General features: G+C 35.0%; 1 protein-coding gene across 7 annotated transcripts in view; it reads right to left on the reverse strand.

The window, feature by feature from the left end:
• CTNNA2 (catenin alpha 2) overlaps positions 1-25,892 on the reverse strand; it is a 1,132,931-nt gene that overhangs the window by 24,078 nt on the left and 1,082,961 nt on the right. For 5 of the 7 annotated variants that reach the window (XM_059405715.1, XM_059405716.1, XM_059405717.1 and 2 more), the window contains 3 exons: positions 21,397-21,502; positions 17,628-17,762; positions 6,956-7,099 (listed from right to left, as the gene is read on the reverse strand). In XM_059405715.1, coding sequence (XP_059261698.1) covers positions 6,956-7,099; positions 17,628-17,762; positions 21,397-21,502 — 385 coding nt within the window. The remainder of the gene's footprint in view (positions 1-6,955; positions 7,100-17,627; positions 17,763-21,396; positions 21,503-25,892) is intronic. The other 2 variants (XM_059405719.1, XM_059405720.1) reach the window with 1 other exon arrangement.

The raw sequence follows: 25,892 nt of genomic DNA on the forward strand, positions 1-25,892 counted from the left end.
ATCCTCAACACTAAGTAGAACAGACCACAAATCAGAAGGAGTCTGGGTCCCTGATAATTCTGAATTCACTATATTGGCCCTGAACTACATAGTCTATATGATAGAAAAATAACTCTCCATTTAGAGGTTTTATCATATGGAGCTGAATCTATATCTAATTAAAATATGTGAAAGACGATACAAATTGTTAATACTGTTATTGCCATTAATAATTTAAGATAGTTAATTAAAATGCAATATTTCACATCTAGATATAATTAACATTTTTATGTACCAGAACCTTCATGTGGGAAAACAAATGAACTCTGCCACTGTGGCCCTTACTTTCCAACTCCTTTTTTAAAATAAATCATTAAGTTGATTAATTCAGCTATTTTGGAAGAATGTTTTTATATTTCTAAACCATAATCTTAAAAAAACATGGGAAATTTAACAAAGTAAGTTACAAAGGAATTAAGAAAACTAGGGAAAAAATTAGGAAGCTGATGTATAAAGCACACATCATGTACTTGTTATGCAAGGAAACAGGGAAAAATTCAACATTCAGACATATTCCCGACCTTTATGGAATTCACAGAGTAGTTGGGAGACATATAATTGGGTAAGTTTTTACACTGCAGTATCCTACTCAGAATGACAGAAAAAACACATCATGCTGTGAGAGAACAGTCAAGGGAGGCTTCTTGGAAAGCCCTACAGTCTGTCAGTCCCTAATTTTGTGACCTCCAGGAAGCTACTTCAATTCCTTGAATTTCATTTTCCTAATATTTTTAATGGGGATGACAGTTTCCTCCAAGGGATAACTGTTAACAACATCGCACAGTGCATTTAAAATACTTAGCACAGTGCCTGGAACATACTGAGCCCCCACTGTACCTTAGCTAGTATAATCATGTTATTTACTGCATGCAATTGTCCTATTGTCCCTCTAAATGTATTACTATTCTAATTTATAAAGCAAAAACAAAAGCTCAGAGATTAGGAACATTACCGAATATCACCCAAATTGTAAAAGAGTCAGTTTTCAAATTCATATCTAACAGCAATACATTGCTTATTAACATCTACCTTAAGAGAATACAGTGTACTCTAAGTTATTTTTCAGATATTGGACATCAAAACCGTAGTGCTGTTAACTGTTCTCTGCTTGACTTTTATTCATGTAAAATGCAAAGCCTTATTGGGGTAAGTAATTTTGCCTGGCACATCTTCTAAGAACCACTCAAGATTATGTTTGCTTGGGATTGTGTGATACAGCCAGTAACAGAGCTATACATCCTTAGTAAAAAAAAATATCTTTAGATCACCATGCCAAAATCAATTTGCTCAATTAATGGCAGGCACTGGCATTCTACCAGTCAACTGCTTCTAGTATATGACAAGATCACCATCTCTGCCACAGTACAGATAATTACTGCAATTATCTGCACAGAGTTGAGTACGGAGAAGAAAGCAAGGTTCACTATCACTTCTTGACTTCTAAAGAAAGTTCTCAAAAAACAAATACTAGTGATTCTGGCAATCTGAAACAGGATAACTGTGTGTAAAACATGGGGTTGAATCCAGAATGGAATTTTCTTACTGAAAATGATCTGAGGGCCACCTTCTTCCAGATCAGGGTTCTGATGTAAGATTCTCATGTCTTAGTCACATGTAAAGTACCTCTCTAGTGCCTTTCTCTTCTTGCATCTTTGAACACATGTGTAAATTTACATAGACTGATGGGGAGAAGATAATAATCATGACCACGATGAAAAAAACAGAGGAAAAAAAATCACTTCCAATTGGTTGTTGATTTAGATACAGTTAGATAATTCATATTTTTCTACATAGACCATATAGATTAGGTTCTATATTGGCATGAATGTTTGATGTCTCCAGTCATGATGGAAATGCTAATTTATACATTTCTCTTTCAAGAAATTCCCCTAATTAAAATATAAAAATAGTCGAATAGTTCTACCAAAAATACCACCAAAAATAAATACTGCTCTGGGCTGTTGTAAAACAACTTAGCCCTGAACCTCATTACCTTCTTATATTGGAGCATAAAAATGATGGACTCAAGATGATCCCTTAAACGTTTTTAGTCTCATGACTTTCCTTCAAGGAGATGTAAGAGTACCACTTGGCAATTCTTTACACTTAATAATTATCATTCTTATAAAGGTTTTTATGCTTAGTCAAAATTCAAGTCAATTTTCTAAAGAACATTCTTAAATTACCTTTAAATCCTATTTTTCCTAAGTCTTTTATTCTTAATATTTTAATTCTTTTTTTTTTTTTTTTTGGAACTTTTTCCAAGAACACAGAAACAATGAGTCAGTTTTTTGCCTCATAGATTCTAAAACCTGTGGGTAGGAAGGGGTAATTACAGATTCTAAGAATGCACTCCCTGCAATCCTGACTTCACAGGTCTGCATCTTAGCCATGGCTCTGCATTTAGCAGTCTCCTCCCACCACTTGATGTTTTTGGCATACAGATGATCGTTTGATCATTTTGGGAAACGTTCATTAAAATCAGAATGGGTCAGAAAAATTTCTTTGCTCTCCAGACCCCACTTTTTACGTGTCTAACTCCACTTTCTACTTTTCTCCATCTTTCCACCCATCTCTGATATTTTCAGGTCCAGTCAGCACAAAATACATCCACACCTCACAACTATGGGCATTGTTTCTCTCCTCTTCTACCTAGAAAACTCTCATCTACTTATCCATCAAGGTTAAGAAAAATATTACCCCTTTTATGAAGTTTCCTCTTCCCCCTTCTCTTCAGGATTGCCCGCATCACTATACACACACACACACACACACACATATGTGTGTGTGTGTGTGTGTGTATATATATATATATATATATTTGTTACAGTGATTATTGAAACCTATTGTTAACATTATAGTTACTGATTATGGGTCTGTTTTCCATGCTAATTCGTCCATTCACAGACAGTGAACCCAATATTAAACTCAATACTGTTTATTGAGTTAATATTATTAATATTATTAACCCAATAAACAGATGTTGAATTATAACCCAATAGTAGAATCACCTCTAGAGATATTTAAGGGGGTAGGGGGAACAGTTGCCAGCATTTGTCACTATTCTTTTGAGACAAACATAAATCTAATATCTCTAACCTCCTTTAATAATTTATACTGTTTGACAAGATTTTTTCTAAGTTCTACTTGAACTTTTTTGGAAAAAATTATTTCTAAGAGAACACAGACTGAGCATGCTATTTCCTCATCCCCATATATACAAATTTTGCTTTTGAAAGTGATTTCCTGACACGGTATATTCTACAAATTAATTTTTATGTCATGATAGGAAATTAAGAAACATTTTACTGGATAATGTAAACTAAATCTTTAGAAGCTGGGATAGGGGAAAACATAATTCTACTCATGGAATTCCAGTCTATTAGAGAAGCCTAAGTAATAACTTAGAAGGAATTTGGGTGGCAAGAAATACAACAAATAGTGCTCTCTGAGTGAAGCAAAGTATACACTGCAAATCTTTTATGAATCTACAGCACCAGAGAAACTTTCTAACATAAGTGTGCTTTGTTGTCAATGTGGGCAAATCATGCCCAAATGAGTATTCTCTTTCCAAGTGCACTGGGGGAAGGAGACTTACATAATCATGTGTGGTTTTAGTGTGTAAGCCTTCTCAACACTCGCTGTTTGAGAGCAAACTCGGTCATAGTTTCTGCTCAGTACATAGACAATGTTCCATTTGCTTTGGAAAATTGTCCTGCTTACATAGATTGTCTTTCTTATGGGCATGTCTTCATGGCCATCAATATTTCTAAATGTGTCAATGGTAACACAGTCCCTTTCCACTTTTGTCAGAAAATCAGAATGTCTCAGAGCTAGAGTCTCCTCTCCCTAATTCCTTCCCTTTTATTTACTTCTCTTCCGCTATTGTGGCTACGAGTGATGATATGACATTTTGCATAAGAGAAAATGGCTGCCTGATTATATCTTAATAAATAATCTTTGTGCTTCACTCACTTGCAGCCTCCTCAACTCTTCTAAACTGTTATATATTATAAATTCAGCAAATATGGAAGGGCTCAGGAAAGGAATGGGGCTGGATTATATGCAAATATTTTGATTCATGGTTTTGATACATGGCATATCTAAACACAGGACTCCTCTGCAAGATTTATAATTCCATGGTCTTGATGACCTAAAATGCTTTCCTGCCCTCCTTGTGTGCAATAACACAAATCTAAACCACTGTGTTCCAAGTGAACTGAAGCTCTGATTCTCAAAAAACCTTCCCAGTGCAATCCAGTCTACCCAACACCAGAGGGACATATCTTAGTTCTTAGAAATGTACTGTCTTCACCTCTAAGTTGACATTTGGCATGTGTCTATACACCCCAAAAGGTTGCATATTCCTAAAGAGCAGGAGCCAGGCCCCACATGTGTTCTATCCTCCATAACACACATTTTAAACACCCACCAATTCCCTACTCATCAACTCTTACCAACACTACAAAAGGATTCCTACAGTACTGCATAAGAAGTTTTTAATTTCCCAGTGATATCTAAATCCATCCATGACCTAATAGTTAAGGATTGTTTTTATCTCAAAATATCAGAACAAAAAAACTATGGAGTAAAAAAAAAATCAATCTTCCAAACCAACACATAGCTAACTATCAGACATTTGATATTGTCCATTTAAAAGAACAGAGCCCACTTGTTAACCAAATAATAAACTACATCAAATACAGGGTACATCCTAAAACCTACTTTGGACTGAAATTTTCTTCCTTGTCTATAGAATGCTATGTCTCATACAAAAACAAAGTCTCATTAGCTATTAAGTATTTTTGCCATAAGCAATTTCTTAAAAAATATATTATAAAATCATAAAATTTTAGAGCAAGTTACTTTAGGATATATCTTATAGATCATCAATCACCAGTTTACAATGAGAACACTGAGGCCCAAGAGATCAAAGTAATTTTCTTTCAGTTACCTAATTAGTGAGTGACAGAAATGGAACTACTATTACCAGTGTTGAAACCTCAAATTAATTCAACTTTTGTTACACTTCATTGTTTTATTTACAGGACAGTATATAGAATTTTTAAATTAGAATTTTAATACATACAAATGAATTAAAAAATAATGAACACCACTATAAATGAAACATGCACATGAAGATAAACAAGTGCATGCACAATGCATTCCATGATAGACTCTCTGAATTTGCACAAGTGCACAACACAACCGTTCTTAACTCATGAAGTTAAAGATGATTGTTTTCGAAGGGTTTGTAAAATATGAGCATTTCTTACCTGGCAGCTGTATGAGGGGTTGATAAAAGACATTAAAAACTTGAGCTATAGTTAGACATTAGATTTTTCTGGCACTGAAGGTCTCCTTCTGCCTGGGTTTGAGGGTGTTAGCATTTATAAAGAAGATAGGCCAAAGACTTCAGAGAGATCATCCAATATATAAGACTTTGGCATTGTTACCCACATTGCAATATAAAGTTGACTATATGTGATTACCACCTAAGTTTTCCTATTGGCCAGTTATGGATCTATTTTTCATTATTGTACCTGAAATCTCTACCATTACAGTCACTTCTTTAAGTTAGAAACTGTAGGTGGGAAAATCACTTCAGAACTTGCCATGCCACTCCACCCCAGGTAATGAAAAGAACAGGATTAGCTCTCGTGATTTTGAATTCTAAGAATGCATAACTTGGCGGGGCAGGGGGGACAGAGATTTCTACATGTAACAAAAAAGCTAATGATGAGAAAGGACTCTTCCTTTTAAACTGCTTCTGATTTTCCAACACCAGTATCCACACATAGTTAACTAGGGATGCACACTTTGAAGAAAATGAATGATATCCTATTAACATATTTTCTAACATCTATAATCCACACCAAGGAGCTTTTATCCTACCCCATGAAAACTAACAGGGCCTCACATTCTGATGGTCAAACCCTTTTAAAAACACCCACCCTGATACTTCAACATCCTTTAAAGATTTAACCACCTTCATGAACTTCCTTTGCCCTTTTATATAAAAGCTGACATCTTGACAGTTTTAATAGGTACCCTGGAGAGAACAAGTAGAGGAAAAATGCTCATTCCAGTTGATTTTTTTTCCTTCCAAATACTAAGGCATACAAAAGAATTAATCAGTATTATAGAAACCCAAATGAAACAAAGAACAGTAACATTTCACAGCTCTTACCTACAAAGAAATCTTACAAAACAGCATCAGTGTTATGACATACAATATCAACAAAAAAGTTAGCAAATTTGGTTGTGACGCCTTGAAATGGCTGCACCCTTAATCTTGCAAGAGGGGTGACTCTTTTGTTTTAAATATTTTTTTCTTCATTTGAATATTTTCATTTGTTTACATCAAAACCAAGCTTATTAATTCTTTATGTATCAGTTTCTTCACAATTTTACCCCCACTGTTTTAAAAGAGCAGACTGATTCTCTGGGCTAATATCAATAAAGGATATTGTGTGACCCTGTTATCTTTCAAATGAAGAAGAACATCTCCTCACTAGCCCTCCTTAAAGAAGCTCACCAAAGGACTATAGAATGGATTCATTCCACATATGCAATGACTTTCAGTCCCAATGGGAAGAAAGACTAAGAAATAAAGGAATGAAATACCATTTCTATATCTCAAGTTCCGATCATGCTTGAAGAATATATCTGCTCTGGAATTCTCAAATCATACAAAGAATAAATAAGTAGATCCTTTACCCAAAGTTGGTTAACAGTAAAAGAAGACTTATGTGGTACCCCTGGGGATAAAAATATATGTTTATAAATAAAAAATTATACAAATTAAAAGAAGACTTATGTGGTCACATCTTTACTTCTTTCAATCCCCATCCACCTGCTTTCAAAATTAATGTTTACAATGAGAAAGATTACATTAGAAAGCAAAGTTACTCACCATGGAGGAATCACTGCTTCCACTCCCGATCGGAGCTCCCTCAGCACAGGTTGGGAGGTGGGTAGAAAGTTGACTAGCCCTGCCCCCATCTATGACATCACAATCTACCTCATAAAAGGTAGTGAAAGTGCTCTGAACTCCTGTCTGATTTCCGAGAGATACAGAAAAGAGTGAGTGAGAGAGAGAGCAAGAGAAAAAAAAAAAAACGTACCCTAATGGGAAGGGATTAGGGAAGTGGAAGAGGGAGTGGGTCATTGGGAGAAAGAGGCATATGAAGGAATTAGGTGCTAAAAGAGATATGGGTGGGCATCCATGATATTAAGCAGCCCGGCCATATGAATTCCTCAGTGGCTCTCTTGAACCGAAAATGGACCATCTGGGAGAAGGAGAATGAAGAAGCACCCTGCCTTGTCAGGCATTGCCAGGGACAATCATAGTGGCATTTAAAGGGGATGAAACTCCCATTTAAAGCATTGAAGATCACCAAGAGAGAAAGCAAGGGCTGCAGCTCTTAAAGCCTGGAACAGTATGTGGGGAATCTCAGATGTTTTTCTTGGAAGTTCCATTGCCCTGCTGTGTGACCTTCATCAAGCCCTTGGCCTCTGCATCTCCAGCCAGTACATGGTACTAAAAGGATACTTACCTCTTTTATTGGAATCACTGAAGAACTAATGCATTCATTGTTGCTACAACTGCCACTCTTTTTACTCTTCCTTTTTGTACCCAAGGAGGGGCTGTGTGACAGGCACATTTCAAAAGATAAGCCAATAACCAATGCCTATTTCTACTTCTTAAAATGTTATCTTCAGCATTAAGTATTACTGTCAATCTTGACTAGGTTTTTTGTACGGACTGAATATAACATATATCTAAATGGGGTTATAAGAGCCCACATTCAAAACTGGAGTAAAAGTAAGTGGGAAGATTTCCATACCATAGGGTCCCTATACTGCCACTGTCAGAGGTCAAATTTGGGTGACCCAGTGATGCTAACAGATCAAACATTGTGTCACATGCAGGAAAGCTATAGTCCTATAGCTTTATTTAACCTCTGAATCCATTTTTGGGGAGGGGGAAACTGATCTCAGGCAAGATGGGAGAATAATACAAAGAACACTAAGGTCTTTTTTTTTAAATGGAGGTTTAGAAGTTAAAAACTATGAACTACTCAAAAGTTGTCAGGGAGTAGTATGACCAAACAAAAAGGAGTTATATTAAAGAGCAGGTAGGTCCTGAAACCATCCACATGGAAGCCAAATTTTTATCTGCCTGCTGGGATATATGAAAAGTGAAACCTACTCTTTCCACAGAAAATATTTTAGTAAAAGTAAGAGCTTACAATTCATGGCATCATAAATGGGTAAAGCCCAAAGAAAGTTTGTTTCTATCTGCAGATAAACAATATTCTTTAAATTTATTTTTGTTTGAAGCAAATATAATTCTATTTTTAGTCCTGCCATTCTTAGCTAACTATGTAAATGTATTAAATAATCACAATATAAAAATTAAGCAAAATAGGCAGGTTAGGGAGCATTCTGACAGATGCTACTGAAGTCAAACTTATAATGGATTTGGCATTATTTCTCCCATCTTTTACTTTAAGTTAAATGTTAGAGACATTTAAAGAATGTCTTTAGAGAATTAAAGACAATCGAGAAGTAAAAAATATCAAATTTATGAAGAAAAAATGGAATTTTTCTTATACTTCATGTTTTCTGTACTTATTAAGGATACTCTGCATGTTTCCCACTCTATTATTCTATTTCTATTTTCAGTAATTCTAAATCTAAATTCAGATTCTGTATTCAACAGCTTTTTTCTGTGACTTTTCACAATTAATAGTCCTATGAAGCCTTATTTTCTTCCTATTTTTACTTATTGGATCATTGACCAGTTGGCTTATCTTTGCTTTTTTATACTTTATAGTTGATCCCATTTGTTTTAGAAATTAGGCATTTCCTGACTTTCTCATTATAGGAAATATGCCATTCATTTACCATTATTTCTAAGTTTCAAAAACTATTCCTACATATTAGAAACTAATTTGTGTCATCTCACCTTTCATACAAAATGTAAAGGTCATTACTTTAAGATTACTGATGGCAATTGCTCATTCTTCCAATAAACACCTTAAAAATTTTTACTACCCAACAAAGAAGGTACACATCTGCCAATGTTAAGATATCAGAATAAAAATGGAGTTAAACATTTTAAAAATATTTAAATAAAACTGATTTATACTATATAGGTATTTCTTATTATCTACTGCTTATTTGGAAATGGAGCATGACTTCAGGAACCCAATGCAAAACTAGGCTGCATCAAAAGGATGCAGAGTGGTGAGCTGTGCTGACTTTTTAGGTGAATTTAGTATGATTGGTTTCAATAATGTCTTTAGTTATATTAGTTGAAAAAAAAATCTGTTTGACACAGAATGCAATGCCAGGACCAGATAATTTCTCTTCTTTAGGATCTAGCCTCTTGACATTTTTATGAAAACTAAGTGTCATTAGAATTATGGAGCTGATGCATACTTTCTATGATATCACATAAATGGATGAGTTAGCCTTTCAAGACAAAGTATGAAGTGAAGTGATTGTAAGATTTTGGTCAAGAGACCATTATTGAAGTCATGGTTAGAACTTTATTCTGATTAGAGATGTAGGATTGGTTTCAAAATGTTGTTTGTTGAAAAATTGTTTCTATTTGACAGTACAGAAGATAAAAGTTAGGTGGAATAATTTGTACATTCCAAAAGAATAATCTAGAGGTATATTAATAAAGTAATTAATTGTGGAAGAAATGAACAGGCAGTTGGCATGCAATCTGACCAAAATGTCATTATTGAAGAGAACTATCTCAGCAAGACAGAATCCAAATAATTTTGATAGCAACAGATTTGAACTGGGAGTTCCTAGATAAAGTGATTCTATTTTGAGTTTGTTTTATGATAATGTCTCACATACAAAATCTTGAACTTAAAAGAGTATGGGTTCTTATAAGATGATTCTGACTGAAACTTCTCCAGGAACTTCTCTAAGTTGAGAAATAGATTTGCAGAAGGAAATGGATGAAAGGGATCAAGATACTGATTGTACAGATTTGACAGAAGATCTAGCCAGAGTTCCAGTCAAGTTCATTATCAGCAAGGCATCTACACAGATGAAAGTATTCAGAGAAAAGCAGTAACATAAGATATAGTATTGATGATGAAAGAAAAGATTAAAGTCTAAATTAAGTAAGCTTGCTTTCAAGAAAATTGGGTTAGGATGAAATATTTGAAATATATTTATTGCCCACAAAGAAAATGACTGTTCAAGACAGAGTAAGACAATATGTTCTGAAGCAGTAAAAGAAATTTGAACTAAGAAAACTACACACTGCCCATCCAGAAGTCTTTCCTATTTGTAAGATACATGGACCATAACATGGCACATATTTCTCTCCTAAGGGCTGTGATAAAAAACCATATTTTATAAATCATTTAAATTAGCTGGAGAAAGCATTTGACAAAATAATCTGCAGGAACAGAATAAGAAGATAGTAAATTAAACACACTTTTATTTCTAGAATATAGTAAACCAAGAACAACAGTGAATACACAGAGATAGCTATCAACAGACACTCTGCTATTCTTGCTGAGAATGCTAAACAGAAAGATGAGAAACTTAATAGAAAAAAGAAAACCCAATGGACTACACAATCTAACAGAGGCACAAAAAAACAGAAAAATTTCTTCTCTTCATGGAAATTATTTGCTATTAGAGATAAAGGACTTTGAATACCTTCATCCAAACAATATTTAGCACTATGCCTTTTAAGTAGTTGGAACACTCTAGAAGTGCTGTTCAATGAATCAGGAAATACCTTTATGTGAACAGGAAGTATAGCTCTTTGAAGCCCTGATTGCTGGTTTGTCATTAGAAATTAGGAACATCATATGGATATGATAATCTTTTTCTAGAAAAATAGGATTGTCAAAATTTTATTAAATCTAGCACCAAATGTAAAATCCTATCTCAGTTTTGCTATGGAGTCTCTTAATTTCTTTTATTTTGAGCCATCTGAGGTAATGGAAAATTACACAAAATCAGTAATGAAATTCCCCAGGTAATATTTAGTATCAGGCTTTAATATTCATCTTCTCTTATTTATATATTTTTATATCAACTGTTCACATTTTAGCTTCTTTTTCTTCCAACTGCCTTCAATCCAGGAATTCTTGAGGTATATCCAAGTAGGAACAAGAAAAAAAAAATCACAATTCAAAGTATGTATTTCTTGACTAGAGCCGACAAATCCAAGTGTACACAGGAACACCAGAAAGCATAAGCTAATTACAGATACTGTTTCTAAATAAAGGTATTCTATCCAATACTGTGGCTTCCCATAATTACTTGGTTCAATTTAAGGGAAAAGGTGTTATCTGGATTTATTCTCACATATCCAAAGCTAGTTAAAAATGAGGAGACATCCCCTAAGACACTACTATAGACATTAATTATTTAAAATATGTTAATAAAGAACATCTTAGAATGAAATCAATTATAACCAACAGACATTTATCTCAAAATCAGAATATGTCTCATGGGAAAATGTTATAAACCAGTACTTCTTCACTAGGTTCGCCTGTGTTACACAGATACCAAAAGAGATGCACAATTAGTGTCCCTCATCCAGGTACCTCCCATGTGTCTAATTTCCAAGTTGTCATAAAATATTACTCAACATTGGCTGTAAAATACTGTTCTGAATATTAACTGAAATCTAGAATGTTAACTGCTAATAGAATAAGGTGTGAATTATTTGCCTTCTTTTTAATTCAAGGCTTTCAAAACTTGAATAGCTTCTAAAACCTAAAGGAATGAAAGTTCACTGACTGAAGGACAAATAATAGCACTGACATTTCTGAGGTAGAGGCATTCCTCATTAAGCCAATAGCTACTTCTACTCTAATGCACAGTAATGAACACCCTCAAACTAAATAGAAATGTCTCCATTTATAAGCTCAGGTGATGCAATCAAATCAATCTATTGAGAAGATCCAAGTTAGGTCAACCTATGTCTCCACTTAAGATAAAAAGAGTTCTTTCCTTGATTCATGTTCCAGCTTTGCCACAAAGGAGTCTGTCTTCTTACTTTCAAATGAGAGCATTAAAATATAAAGTATTTTTTCTATGAATAAAACAAATTGGATGACCAACTGATTTAATTTCATCAGTAAAAGGCTCATTTTTAAATAATAGATTGAATTGAGGAGTTTAGGGTCACCATCACCAAGTATATAACTAAAGAGCTACTTTTTATAACAGAGTAATATACAATCTTCCTTTGCACGAGACTATTTAAATTCAGAGAGACACCTGACAGGTGTGGTACACTAGATATAAAACTTCCTATGATGCCTGGCACTCAAGGAGATTTTTAGTTTTCTTATAAAAATCCCCAACTCCCATTTTTTTCCATATGTAACACCTTAAGTTTGTTAAATGTCACTTTTATAACACTGGGAGAATGAATTTGCACTGAAAAATCACTTCAGGGTTATTTTTCCCTGAAGGTTTGCATAATTTGGGTTGTATAAAAATCAGTGACCATGTACACTGATATAAATGTAACTAAGGAAGGCTCAATGCAGGAATCAGAACTTAAATGGTTATGGTTTCACTATCATAACAAATTGGGAAGGTTAGGCTTTTGGGAGAAAGACTGAATTCTTCAGCAACCCATCTTACCAGTAAAGTATATGCAGAGAACTATGGCCATTCTGCCAGTGATAAATACTTGTTTAATTTTCTTACTGGTACAGAGTATTTCCACCACCCTTCCTTCCAGATTTATAATCAGAAGTTTGTTTTAGTCTTTCTCTAGATCTGGACTCTCCTACTGTTCATAGTTCTGAAAAGTCTGGTAAGCCCAAATAATTAACAGCCACCCCTCTGGAAAATCTGGAGAAAATTATTTGGAACTGCTGTTAATTTCCTGAATATATACCTTTTTTTAAAAAATGAAGTATAGAAATGCATTTCAGACCTCAAACTGAAATAGCTAGTGATTTAGATTTATTTCCATTACTACTACTACAATCAGTAGAGATAATCAAGAATTGACAATAGACAGACTCAGAATATATATTTTTAAAAAAAGACTCTTTCCTCAAATAAGAGTACAAGTTGTACAAAAGTACAAGGCTACACTAAGTACAATGCTTGTTTCAATGACTGATTCAGTCTATTGCAAAATACACTGTTTTTTATAGATGAAACGCAGAATTTTTCAAATAAAATGCAACTCTCATCTCAAATCATATTTTTAAAATGTTTTAAAAATGGAATACAAATGTATAAAAATGTAATCTATAATATATATAAATATATTTTTTAAAATATATAATACATATAGCATTGTACAAAAAATTCCCATGTTTTCTTTTCCCTAAACTGTCTTTGATCAGATATGTCACAGTTATCAACCACTGGTTCAGCTCCTGATTGCTGCTTATTCAGGGAGTAAGGTAGAAAATATCAAATCATGTGTATTTGTTGCATGTGTGTATTTTTGTGCATGTGCACATATGCCATAGTCAGGTAAGAATGAGTCAACCATTATCAGTTTCTAGTACTGTATGAATGGCTTTCGTTTATTACCATGAATATTCATGTTGATTTTAATTGAGTCTAATTTTTTTAATGATGTGAAACAGTTCATGTAGACTATAACTGACTATTTACTCTCCAATTTTCCCTTTACTAGTTCAAATCCTACCAGTATCACAAATTATATTTGTTCACCTTGTCAAGATTCTCTTCATAACCCAATTGAGAAGGATTCAAATTTGGAAAGGAGAGATTTAAATGGCAAAGAAAAAAAGTGCACATTTAGGGTGAGTTACTTAATCCCTTAGGAATAATGTCGGGGTCCATTCCACCAGGCTGAGGATGTAGGAAAGAACATTACTTGCCTTCAAACTCTGCTCCTACATTTTGTTAAGTATGAGAAAAAGACATTTATATGTAATGAAATCTATTAAAATTTCTAGCATTTTCATGTGGAGTCAACTATAACTTATAATCTGTGTCCTTCCATCTCTAACCTAAACACTGAATTCCTGTCCAAAGTAGGGCTAATTCCTCTTGCATTCTGGCTTCATTGTTTTAAAGATGCATTTGAACTTCAAAAAAACTTTAGGTGGAATTTTTCAGATTTATCAGAATGCTTGATGTTTAGCATTCTACATTTTAAAACTCCGTATTAGTATTTTCAGTCTCATTCAGAAAAATGCAGAAGTATAAATGTGAGGGTAGCTAAGATAATCGAAGGTTATGGAATGTTTTTTATTTCTCCAGATCCGTATGTACATCTTCATTTTAAAATTTGCAAGAATCCATTAAATATTCTGCAACCTAGCAAATAAAAAGTAAAAACACAGCAATCAAATATACAGGTAATATCCACATCATAGCACTGGAATGAATTTGTATTCAAAATATGTTGATATACTTGAAAAAAAGTGGCTCAACTTTTCTGCCATGATGAATATAATACTGCCATGTTTAATGGATATTACCTGCACTAAAATAATTTACAATATGTTATGGCTAAGTTTCTCTTTCCTTTGTTTTCTTCCAATGTTTGATCAATGTTTCTTCCTTTCATTTTTCTTTTCTTCTTTGAACATTTCTTTTTCCAGAAAGCATATAAAACTGTTTTAAGAGTTTAAATAAACACAAAGCAAATAAAGCCAGTTTATAAATGAATGGATGTTTAATCTTTTGGACTTTGGTTTCCTCTACTTTCTCCTTGGCATTTCTTGCACTGTTAGTTTTTTGTTTTGTTTTGTTTTAATTTTTTCTTCCCCATTTACCCCTTATCAACCATACAAATGGAGTAAACTGAATTGGCTCACAAATGCATCTTCTACTCTGAGATTTATTAAGAACCGTACTTTTTTGGCTGGTGAGAAAGATGTAAGCCAATAACTTTAAAAACGTATCTCCAGCCAGAAAATTAATGGTGCTTCTTAGACAGCAGTTGGGTGAATGACACATGTAGGCATATATTCAGGACTGAATTATTTCTCTAGCTTGCCATCATGAATCAAGAGCTTTTGGACCCATTGTTCCCCCATCCATAACCTACTGAGTTTCCTGCCCCCAAACACCCAAGCCAAACACAGATAAAACAGAAGCCTTTCCCAGTCTGTACACACAGAATCACATAAAACATATACATGCTGACATGGTACATAACTGTGTACATGTGCATTTTGTTCATCTTGATAGCACAAGGGTCTAAAAACGCAGTTCTCAGCATTGAAATTCAAATAATTTTTCTTGGAAAAATGGGAATAGCCTATCCAAATTTCTTATTTTAGGGGAAAATCTGACTACTAACATATATACCTTCTTGGGGGCTTTCATATGTTTCAGAGAAGAAACCACAACCCTGAATCCCATGTACATAAACACATAGGAAAAAAGGAAGGAAGATTCAAATATTTCTCTCTTTTTCTTTTTTTGATTGCATGTTATATTCTAGTAGTTTTTCCTTAAAAATGTAGCAACTTTGTCATGCCAGACCATAAAATAAATGGGGCCCAAAGCATGGGCACATTTTCTTGGCAAAATCATTGAAAAGTTTGTGTGTATGGGGTCTTACATTCTTGACTCTTTCGGAACTTTGAAGATAGTCATTTGTGGCTATTTTGCAAATAAACATTGATTTTTTTTTTCTTCATTGGCCATTAGTGAAGGAGGATGAAGAATAAGATGGAGGCAGAAGTGGCGAAGACAGCAGACTACAGATGTAGGTATGGCACCAAACAGCAATCAAGCTTTGAAAAAATGAGGAGGCCAAGAGCAGGTCCATAACTGAGCAATATACAGCAAACCTTTATAATGCATTAGACTCAGAATTATTATAAAGTTGTATAACAGTCCTTTAAAAGAAGCCTTCCCCCATGCAAGGATTTTTGAACTTTGCCGGTAAGACTCAAAGAAGGAAACAGGCTTCTTGATGGTGTTCTCAGTCTCAAACACCTCTACAAATGCCAACAGTGCAAGTGATAAAAGCCAGTGATGGTTTGGACTACATCTAAATGAGGAAAAGACAATGGAAATGAAGCTCTGGAAGCAGTGATGAACAATGGGTACTGAGAGGATAATGGAGAGCAACTCTGCCAGTCAAATAATCGCTTAGATGAGGTTGTGGAGTCTGAGATCCACAAAGATGCTTTGCGCATCCATGTAAATAATAAGATTTGGAAAGTGACAAATGAAAGCACATAAGGCAAGCTAAACAAAAAGCACTCAGTTCCACAGGTGCTATATACAGATGGACATGAAAGCCGAATGGTATGGGAGACTATACCATTGTGTCTGAAGATAAGAAAGGAAGCAAGGGATATGCAATGTTTTGATCACTTCTTGGCAGAGAATCTTGGTTATTACCAACTCAGCAGAAAGGACACATTGCAAGACAGATTGCTCTTGGTTGCTGAAGAATGTTGAAGCAGGATCGTTTTGGAAATGCAAAGAGGTGACTATGCTTTGGGAAGAGGCACAAAATAGCCAATTTATTGGAATCTAGGGGAGACTGCATGGAACAGGCTTTCTAGATGGCATCTCCATGCAAGCCAGATCAGCTCTTTTCCCAGCTGTTTTCTGCAAGTCAAACAATATAGAACCTGAAACCTTTGGGTTCAAGAATGATTTTTTGACATATTTTTATCAAATGGTCAAACTGCTAAATTTCTGAAAATGTCTCAGTAAAGAATTAAGCGTCATGACTAGTCCGATTCTCATTCACCATGTTGATCATGTTATGTTCCTGGTAATGCCACACTTAAAATGGCATCACGGTCTACTGGGAAAAGAACTAAAGGTGGCAGAGCCACACTTTGGAATTCGCAAATAGTTTACAACAGATGGCACCTCATGTTCAAAGAAAGGGACTGAGGGAGGAGAAGCCAAGGTGAAGAACCTCAACACATACATTTGGAAATCTTGCCAAGAAATCATAATGTTTCTATTAATCAAACTTATTTCTTTATATCTGATGAAAGTGGACCAGATACGAAGGGAAACATTGGAGTGATTAAGCAAAGAATACATAACTGTTAGTGTTCGACAGCTATGTTAGTTTTTGGCAACAGCACATCAACCTGTATTAAATTTGGATATTTTCTGGCTTTCAAGGGTTACTGATAACCTAGTATGCATTGGAACCTGATGAATGAATTCCTATTGTTTTCATCATCTCTAACATGTGAACACAATCCACACATAGAGAGGCTGGCTCCTGAACAGAGAGTGAAAATTACTAGGACTAACAAAGGGAAGTAGACTCACAATGAGTAAATGTACAAAAGCTCCAAATAATTATAATAGTCACAGCTTGGCAATGAGTTTCCAGACTATGAAATTAGTTTTCTTGTGAATAATGGAGATTTTACAAGGCTAGTATAAACATGGGGTAATTGGAAAATCAAATTGCTCTTTGTGAGTTATTGTAAGGTCTGGAATAATGGTGATAACATTTATTTAAAAAAAAAAAAAACCCTCCCTATGAATCACTGTAGTTTGGTGTTTTTAAGCAGTACTGTTGCCAAGAATGCTTGCCTTGGAAGTACAACAGTGGGAGCTTTAATTGTGAAGCCCGAGCCACAGCTTACCCCTGACACAATGAGCTCTCCTCCGAGATTCTGTACTTCTGCCTTCACCTTGCTGCAGATATTAAGCTGATGGCAATACAAGGCAATTCGTTGAAGGTAGGCTAATAAATCCTGCTTACATGCTGAATCAGGACACTATAAAACATTAAAAAAAAAGTGATCTCAATTAGCAAGTACTCCAGTTTCTAATACTCACTATATAAAAGCTGTGAGAAGAAAAGGTTTTAGTGTCATATACCTTAATTACACCCATTTAACTTCACTTCTTTATAGCACATTTTAGGAAGGCCACAGCCAGTATTTTAGAATGGTCAGCTCTACTTTGATATAATTATATAAAAAGAATACTGAAGATCTTCCATAAAGTCTTCTGGGAACTTTTGTACATGTTTTTGAGTAATTTTACCAGTTGTTTTCTGAACTGTTAAGAAAACCAGATATTCTCCAGGTTTTTTCCTAGTAGCCTATCCAACATTCATCATGTTAATATGGACAACCAAAGCAACAGAAGCTAGAAGGAAATCACTCCAGATAGCAATCTCTCTGACACAGCAAAGCATAGAATTTCAATTCAATTAGTTGGGGGGGAAATTGCTTGTTTCCTTTGGATTTCTCAGAAAAGTATCATTCACTGAAGGAAGCCTCTTTCACTTTTTGTACTTTTATGTTTATCAAAATTTTAGCAACATTATAAACTTTCTTTAAATAAGAGACTCTGAGAAGGATCATGACCACTGTTAGTGCAATTGATTCAAGTAGAATGAGTGTGAAGCCAATTAAAACAAACTCCTAAAAGTAAAAACAGAACTCTTCAGAGGTTGTTCCAAAGCCAACTAGGACCAGGATTTTGAATTCTCTTTATTAACTAGTGGGTAGATCTCCATCAAATACAACTGAGCTTAGCTGAACACTTCCATAGACATTTACATGGCTCCCTAAAGAATTTCTGAGTCTTCAATACCAATGGCTATTTGGCCACTGAAATATGTTTCTATTGCTATCAAAAGTTCAGTTCAAGATTCTGTAGGCCATCCCATTGTTCTGGCTCAATCTGGCACTTGTAAAGAGCATATACTCACCAGATCCCTTGATGAAACACTGTAAAAAATAAGAACCTAGAGCCAAAACCGAAGTAACTTAATTAGAATTAGAGTATGAAAAAACAGACTCCAGCTAGGTTTCCTTCAAGCCGAAGAAAGGCAATTCTGAAAGAAAAGAGAAAAGAGAAAGAAGGAAGGAAGGAAGGAAGGAGAAAAGAAAGAAAGAAAGAAAGAAAGAAAGAAAGAAAGAAAGAAAGAAAGAAGAAAGAAAGAAAGAAAAGCAAGAAAGGCAGTTGTTCCATTAAGAATGTGAAGCCAGTGGTTGTGACACAATCGTTTCTTTAATGAAAGACATAGGGGTCTCTTTTATATATAATACCATTATGGTACCTTTTTCACTAACTGCATTTATCAAAAAAGAATCCCACAGAGACTGTTTTTAGCTTTCTACAAGTACTTAATACTGTGATATTTATCCTACTCCAGAGACCCATATACTGAAAGGAATTAACTTTAAAATGGTATCTCCCTAGAGGGCTGACAAGGCTTTCGATACAAATACCTTGCAGCAAATTAAACTGGAACTTCTATCTCAATGGAACAGTAATTAAAAATGCAACAGTCCATAAAAAGTTTATATTGCTTGCATATCTCAAATCTTCATAAAAATATTTTCAGGCAAAATAAAGGCAACAAATCCATTCCTTGCTAATGCTCATTCTGTTCTATTATTTAAAACACACATAAAAGCATGATGGACCAAGAAAAATAATTCTTGTATCATGGAAATAGGTGCAGATTTTGAGAAAGAAGTGTCCTATTCAGACAAAACATTAGCAAAAATTGCAAGTTGCTTCACAGCTGATGACAGTGAGAATGCTACAAAGAGAGGGTTATATTTAACCCTCATCTGTTTATTTTAAAAGTTATCATAGAATAGCATTTAAATACTTTGTCATTTAATTTCAAAATATGTCTAGAATCTTGGGATTTGTTTGTGTGCACGTGTGGAGTGCTTTCCAGATAGCCAAACTGTTTTGGGCCAGGATTCAAGTTGCATAATAGTTGGAAATAAGGGTCTAAAAATGCAAAGGCAAAAACAAAAACCACAATAAAAAATATTGAACTCAAGGAGCTTAAACATACTAAGAAACAGTTTCAGTGACTGAGATTCAGAGTTTATGGAAAGCCATCCAAACTCCACCCACTTTCTCTTCTGGGAAGAAATCCTTCCTCACAAAACTCTTTTCAGGACCACCACCAATCTCTTCTCATCCCACTCGTCCCAAGTTCCCTCTACATTTGCAGGCAAAAAAAAATGTGGCATTCCTTGCTGGCTGGTGTATTTTTGTTTGTTTACACACATGCATGCACATTTACAAGTACATTCACTGTCTCCATGAACTTTCTGGGATACATATACAGCTCTGTATAAAGCAATTCAATGTATGCTGCAAACTGCAGGGGACCTGGCAGTTGATAGGGTCCTGAAATTAGTAACTTAGTAATGGGTTGGTCTTCAACCCACACAAATTTTAGGGGATAGTCAAAGGATGGTATTTAGTGAATTATCTTTACTATTAAGTGTTTCTCAAAAATTTCAAAGCAAGCAAAATACATTCCCTTGGATTAGCCATCATAGATGTAAAAAAATTAAAATAAGACTATCTGTTGGCTTATTATAAATGTAGACTTGATAGTTTAATCATGTGTTTTTCTTTTCAGTGTTTAGAAGAGGAGTGAGTTTGGTATTGACCCAAAGGACTCTAGAATCTGGGAGCCTGAAGAGAGCAAGTGTTTATGGCAACAGCCAAATATTAAGGAATGGAGGAAGAAAATGAGGAGAAGAAACTCAAAAATCATAGGAGAGTAGGGCCATCTATGGAGAAGGGACAATCCTATGTCTCTTAGGGTCTCCAGAGAGCATCACTGCATTGAAGTCTAGTAAGCAAATTCATGCTTGTGGTAAGAATAAGATGAGAACACATTACAAGCATTTTACCAATTAAAAAAAAAAAAGGAAAGATTAAGATGAGAATTAGTTACCTGTAAAAGTTTACTTCCTAAAGTACCATTATTAGGAATGGGACTCTACTGCAACTAGACATATTTAGAACCGGATTTTAGAGTTCCAGTTTAAGCCACATAACATGAAGAGTATAGAGATCGACTCAAACATCCAAGGTGAGATTGAGAACTACTCTCACATGTATCTGATTCCAGTCTGAAAAGATACTCTGTGAATTTCATTTATCTGTGATACTTTTAAATCTGGATGAAAATGAGATCTGGAGGCTTTTGATTATGTGGATTAATCCCATTTATGCTAGTGCATTAACTACTATGAATTATAAAGAGCATCAATAGAAGAGGATCAATACGAAAAAACAAAAGTTCAAGTTCTTCTTTCTCTTCCTCCCTATGTAGTGTCCTTGACTTGCTGCATGACGGCAGTCAGCATAACCCCTGCTTTGGGAGTTTTGTCTCTGAAGTAGCAGGTACTCTTCTTTCTCAAGAAGTTTTGGTCATGGGTTTAAGGAGACCCTCTTAACTGAACCTACCTTTGCCATCAGCTCAGTCTCAGCAGAGTTAGAGGCCTGTTTGTAAAATGTTAGTGATTACAATTCATCCTTCAGAAGCATTTTATAGGGTACATAAAACCCATTACAGAACCCAAGTGCTAATTAATGATACCATACAGCATGTGTTTGCTCTTCCTCTGATATTACCTGATCAGCCACCGCGCGGGCTAATTTGTCCATTCGAGAACCTGCTTCAGCAATTTTCTTGGCGGCATTAATAACATCAGATGTATTTTTCAATGGGCCTTTGCCTCTGAAACAACATATACAGCAAATTATATTGTTTGTCCAGGACTTTGTTTTTATATTTGATTTTATTCTGCCCACATCAGAAGAATTTTGAAGGTTTTCTGGATTCACTTCAATTTCCATGTTAATAGTACACTTTAATTCCATTAACTATTAAGGAATATTTTTCTCTATTTTGATGTGCATGCTTATATTTTATTCCTTACCTTAATTTCTTTATTTTTAAACAGTGGTTCATTAAAAAAAGATGATCACTACAAGGGCAATAGGAATTTAATATTTAAATACTTGTATATGCCTGTGCTATTATACATACCACCTCATTTGTGTTTGTGTTACAACCCTAGCAAGTAACCATTATTATTCCCATTTTAGAGGAGAAAAATGAACTAAAAATTATTAACTTATCTAAACTTTATAAAGGTCATAGTGTAAACTCTACATTTAAATTAGAGTCTAGCCAAAATAAATGAACATCCTTGTCTTTCATACCATGTCCAGCACTTACTGTACTAATTATATTTTTAAGTTTACTTTGACACTTTGAAAGCAGTGGTCTCTTGTATATAACTGGGAACTGTTCAGTCAGAATTTCTGAAAAATTTTGAGCCCTCACTCTCATTGGCTTGTCTGACTTACAAAGGAACACACTGTGTGACAGCAGGTGTCTTTATGCTTCCAAACCATTGTCCCATATTTTCACATAAGGTTTTCAATTTGGTGGACTGTTTAATATTACATGTATTTTAAATATTTATTAAAAAAGAAAAGGAAACTATGCCGCATCATAAATCCTTAAACAAAATGTAGCATGTAACTTTTCTTTCTCTTTCTTGAGAGGTAAATAAAACAATAAATTTATTCTTTATATTTTTTAGCATTATTACTTATTCTGCTCTCCACATGTGCATCTAAAAATCAATGCATTTTTTAAGGTCACAAAATTACATTCCTATAGTTAGAGATACGGTGAGATGTGGAGAAAAACTACTCAGAAGCAATTTACTTAGAACATGTAGGGATATACAGAGTGGGCAATGACTGCCACTGTTAAATAATAACATTTTACAAAATGGGATACTTAAAATGGCTTCAGAAAATAAATGTAAATGAAGGGCATTTTGTTGAGTTTCCCTCCCACTTTCCCTTCTGGCATTTTTTACATTCATAGCAAAAACAAAAATATATTGTGTCCATGTCAATGCTTAAACACACACACACTGGTAAATTCAAAACATAAGATATTCCATTTTGCTATGGTAACATCAATTCTTCCACAAAGGACAATGATTTTTTTTTTAATTACTGCCTAGATTTTTAACTATGACAGGGATTTTACATGTAAATATTATATAATATGGATAAGATTCTGTGACAATCATGCTCCCATTTTCTAACATTTTTTTTACTCTCTTTTAACAATTTTTTCCTTGGTTTTGCTTTATATTTCTTAAGGAAATTTTAGATGGCAGAATCTGTCAATGTTTAATTCTGTTGTCATTATTACATATTTTCCCATAACTTCCAGGCCTTATAATATCTCTTTTTAAGTTTTATTCTGATGTATATCTGTTACTTTTTGCCTCATCTGTCACTTTTGCTTTCACAAAAAGGTGCATGCTGCTTATTTTTTTATTACTAACAATGGTGTGTTTATTTATTTCAAGAATTTCAAAGGATTTGGGAAAACAGTTCCTCATCAACTTTATACAAACTTTCAACAGTTGATTGGTTATGACGAAATAAGTACGTAAGGAACACCAATAGAGAGATTTGCTTGAGGCTCAGACTCCCATCTTGCAGCCAAAGAAGGATTAGAAGCATGTCTTTTGTGATTACGTAGGAGACTACAGTTCTTAGACAAACTAGTATATCATTATTTAAGAAGTTTGAGACTAGAGTCAGTTCAAATTCCTGAAGTGGCAAGTTAGTGATAGGAACATATTCATTAAATGCAACAGCAAAATAGAAGTTTTGAGAACTTCAAATATTTCCTTATTTTCTAGTTGAAGAAATGGACACTGAAAGAAGAAAGCTAAGTGATGTGTCCAAGATGATACTGGCAGAGACTGATAGACAAAAAGAGAATTAGGTTTGGGACCTCTGTGTCCTGAATCACAATTTGGTACTCTTCACTCTTTTTACTACACATGTTTCATTATTAGAAGAACACTAAAATGGTGATCTCAGAGGAAAACAAATGGCCTTCCTTACAAACATGAATGTACCAGAGATAATGAAAACAATAATGATCTGAATCAGGAATTTAGAAAGAAGTAGAAAAAAACTGGAGGAGTCAAGATGGTGGAGAAGTAGCCTGCTGAGGCTACATCAGGTAGCAGGAGATCAGCTAGATAGCTTATCTAAACTTTGCAAACACCTACAAATCCAATGGGAGATTGAAGAGAAGAAGAACAGCAATTCTAGAAACAGAAAATCAACCACTTTCTGAAAGGTAGGACCAGCTGAGAAGTGAATCCAAAGCAACGGGAAGATAGACCGTGGGGGGAGGGGCTGGCTCCTGGCAAGCGGTGGAGCAACGGAGCACAAAATCAGGACTTTTAAAAGTCTGTTCTGATGAGGTACATTGCTCCAGAGGCTAAACCGGGGTGAAGCCCACGCAGGGGTCAGCGTGGCCCCAGGTCCCACAGGGTCACAGAAGGATCGGGGTGTCTGAGTGTCGCAGAGCTTACAGGTATTAGAACAGGGAAGCTGGCTACAGAGATAGAGCCAAGGAGTGAGCTCTCAGCTCGGGGTTACCTTGAACCGGTCGCAGCCTGGGTGAGCTTGGAGCACGGCTGGAGGCAAAGGAGACGGGAGTAATTGGGTGCTATTCTCTGAGGGTGCACTGAGGAGTGGGGCCCCAAGCTCTCAGCTCCTCTGGGCCTGAGACCGGGAGGCCGCCATTTTCATTCCCGTCCTCCGGAACTCTATGAAAATCTTTCAGGGGACAAAAGATCCCAAAAGCAAAATTGAGCAGATTACTCAGCCGGGCCGGTAAGGGTGATGCAATTCCACCTGGGGCAAAGACACTGGAGAATCATTACAACAGGCCCCTCCCCCAGAAGATCAACAAGAAATCCAGCAAGGACCAAGTTAACCTACCAAGGAGTGCAGGTTCAATACCAAGGAGAGCAGCAGAATTCCAGAGGAGGAGAAAGCAAACCACTGAACTCATGGCTTTCTCCCCATGATTCATTAGTCTTGCAGTTAATTTAATTTGGTTTTTTTTTCAATTTTTTTTCTTCTTCTGCTAATTTTTTTTTTACTTTTACCCTTTTCTTTTTTAACGCTGTTTTAACTAGTTTATCATATATAAATATATATATATTTTATATATATTATATTTTTCTTTATTCATTTGCTTTTTTTAATTGGTTTTTTTTTTCTGAACCTCTTCTTATCCCCTTTCTCCCCCCCCCCATGAATTAGGGTCTCTTCTGATTTGTAAAGAGTATTTTCCTGGGGTCTTTGCCAACCTTTTGATATTTTACTTGCTCCTTCATATACTCTTATCTGGACAAAATGACAAGGTGGGAAAATTCACCACAAAAAAAAGAACAAGAGGCAGTACCAAAGGCTAGGGACCTAATCAATACCGACATTGGTAATGTGTCAGATCTAGAGTTCAGAATGACGATTATCGAGGTTCTAGCCGGGCTCAAAAAAGGCATGGAAGATATTAGAGAAATCCTCTCAGGAGATATAAAAGCCCTTTCTGGAGAAATAAAAGAACTAAAATCTAACCAAGTTGAAATCAAAAAAAGCTATTAATGAGGTGCAATAAAAAATGGAGGCTCTAACTGCTAGGAAAAATGAGGCAGAAGAAAGAATTAGTGATATAGAAGACCAAATGACAGAGAATAAAGAAGCTGAGCAAAAGAGGGTCAAACAGCTACTGGACCACGAGGGGAGAATTCGAGAGATAAGTGACACCATAAGATGAAACAACATTAGAATAATTGGGATTCTAGAAGAAGAAGAAAGAGAGAGGGGAGCAGAAGGTATATTGCAGGGAATTATTGGAGAGAATTTCCCTAATATGGCAAAGGGAACAAGCATCAAAATCCAGGAGGCACAGAGAACGCCCCTCAAAATCAACAAGAATAGGTCCACACCCCATCACCTAATAGTAAAATTTACAAGTCTTAGTGACAGAAAATCCTGAAAGCAGCCCGGGAAAAAAAAGTCTGTAACATACAATGGTAAAAATATTAGATTGGCAGAGACTTATCCACAGAGACCTGGAAGGCCAGAAAGAGCTGACATGATATATATTCAGAGCACTAAACGAGAAAAACATGTAGCCAAGAATACTGTATCCAGCTAGGCTATCATTGAAAATAGAAGGAGACATAAAAAGCTTCCAGGACAAAAAAAAAAAAAAAAAAAAA

This window comes from Mustela nigripes, chromosome 7 (assembly GCF_022355385.1).
Source record: "Mustela nigripes isolate SB6536 chromosome 7, MUSNIG.SB6536, whole genome shotgun sequence".
In the NCBI taxonomy this organism is placed as follows: Eukaryota; Metazoa; Chordata; class Mammalia; order Carnivora; family Mustelidae; genus Mustela; species Mustela nigripes.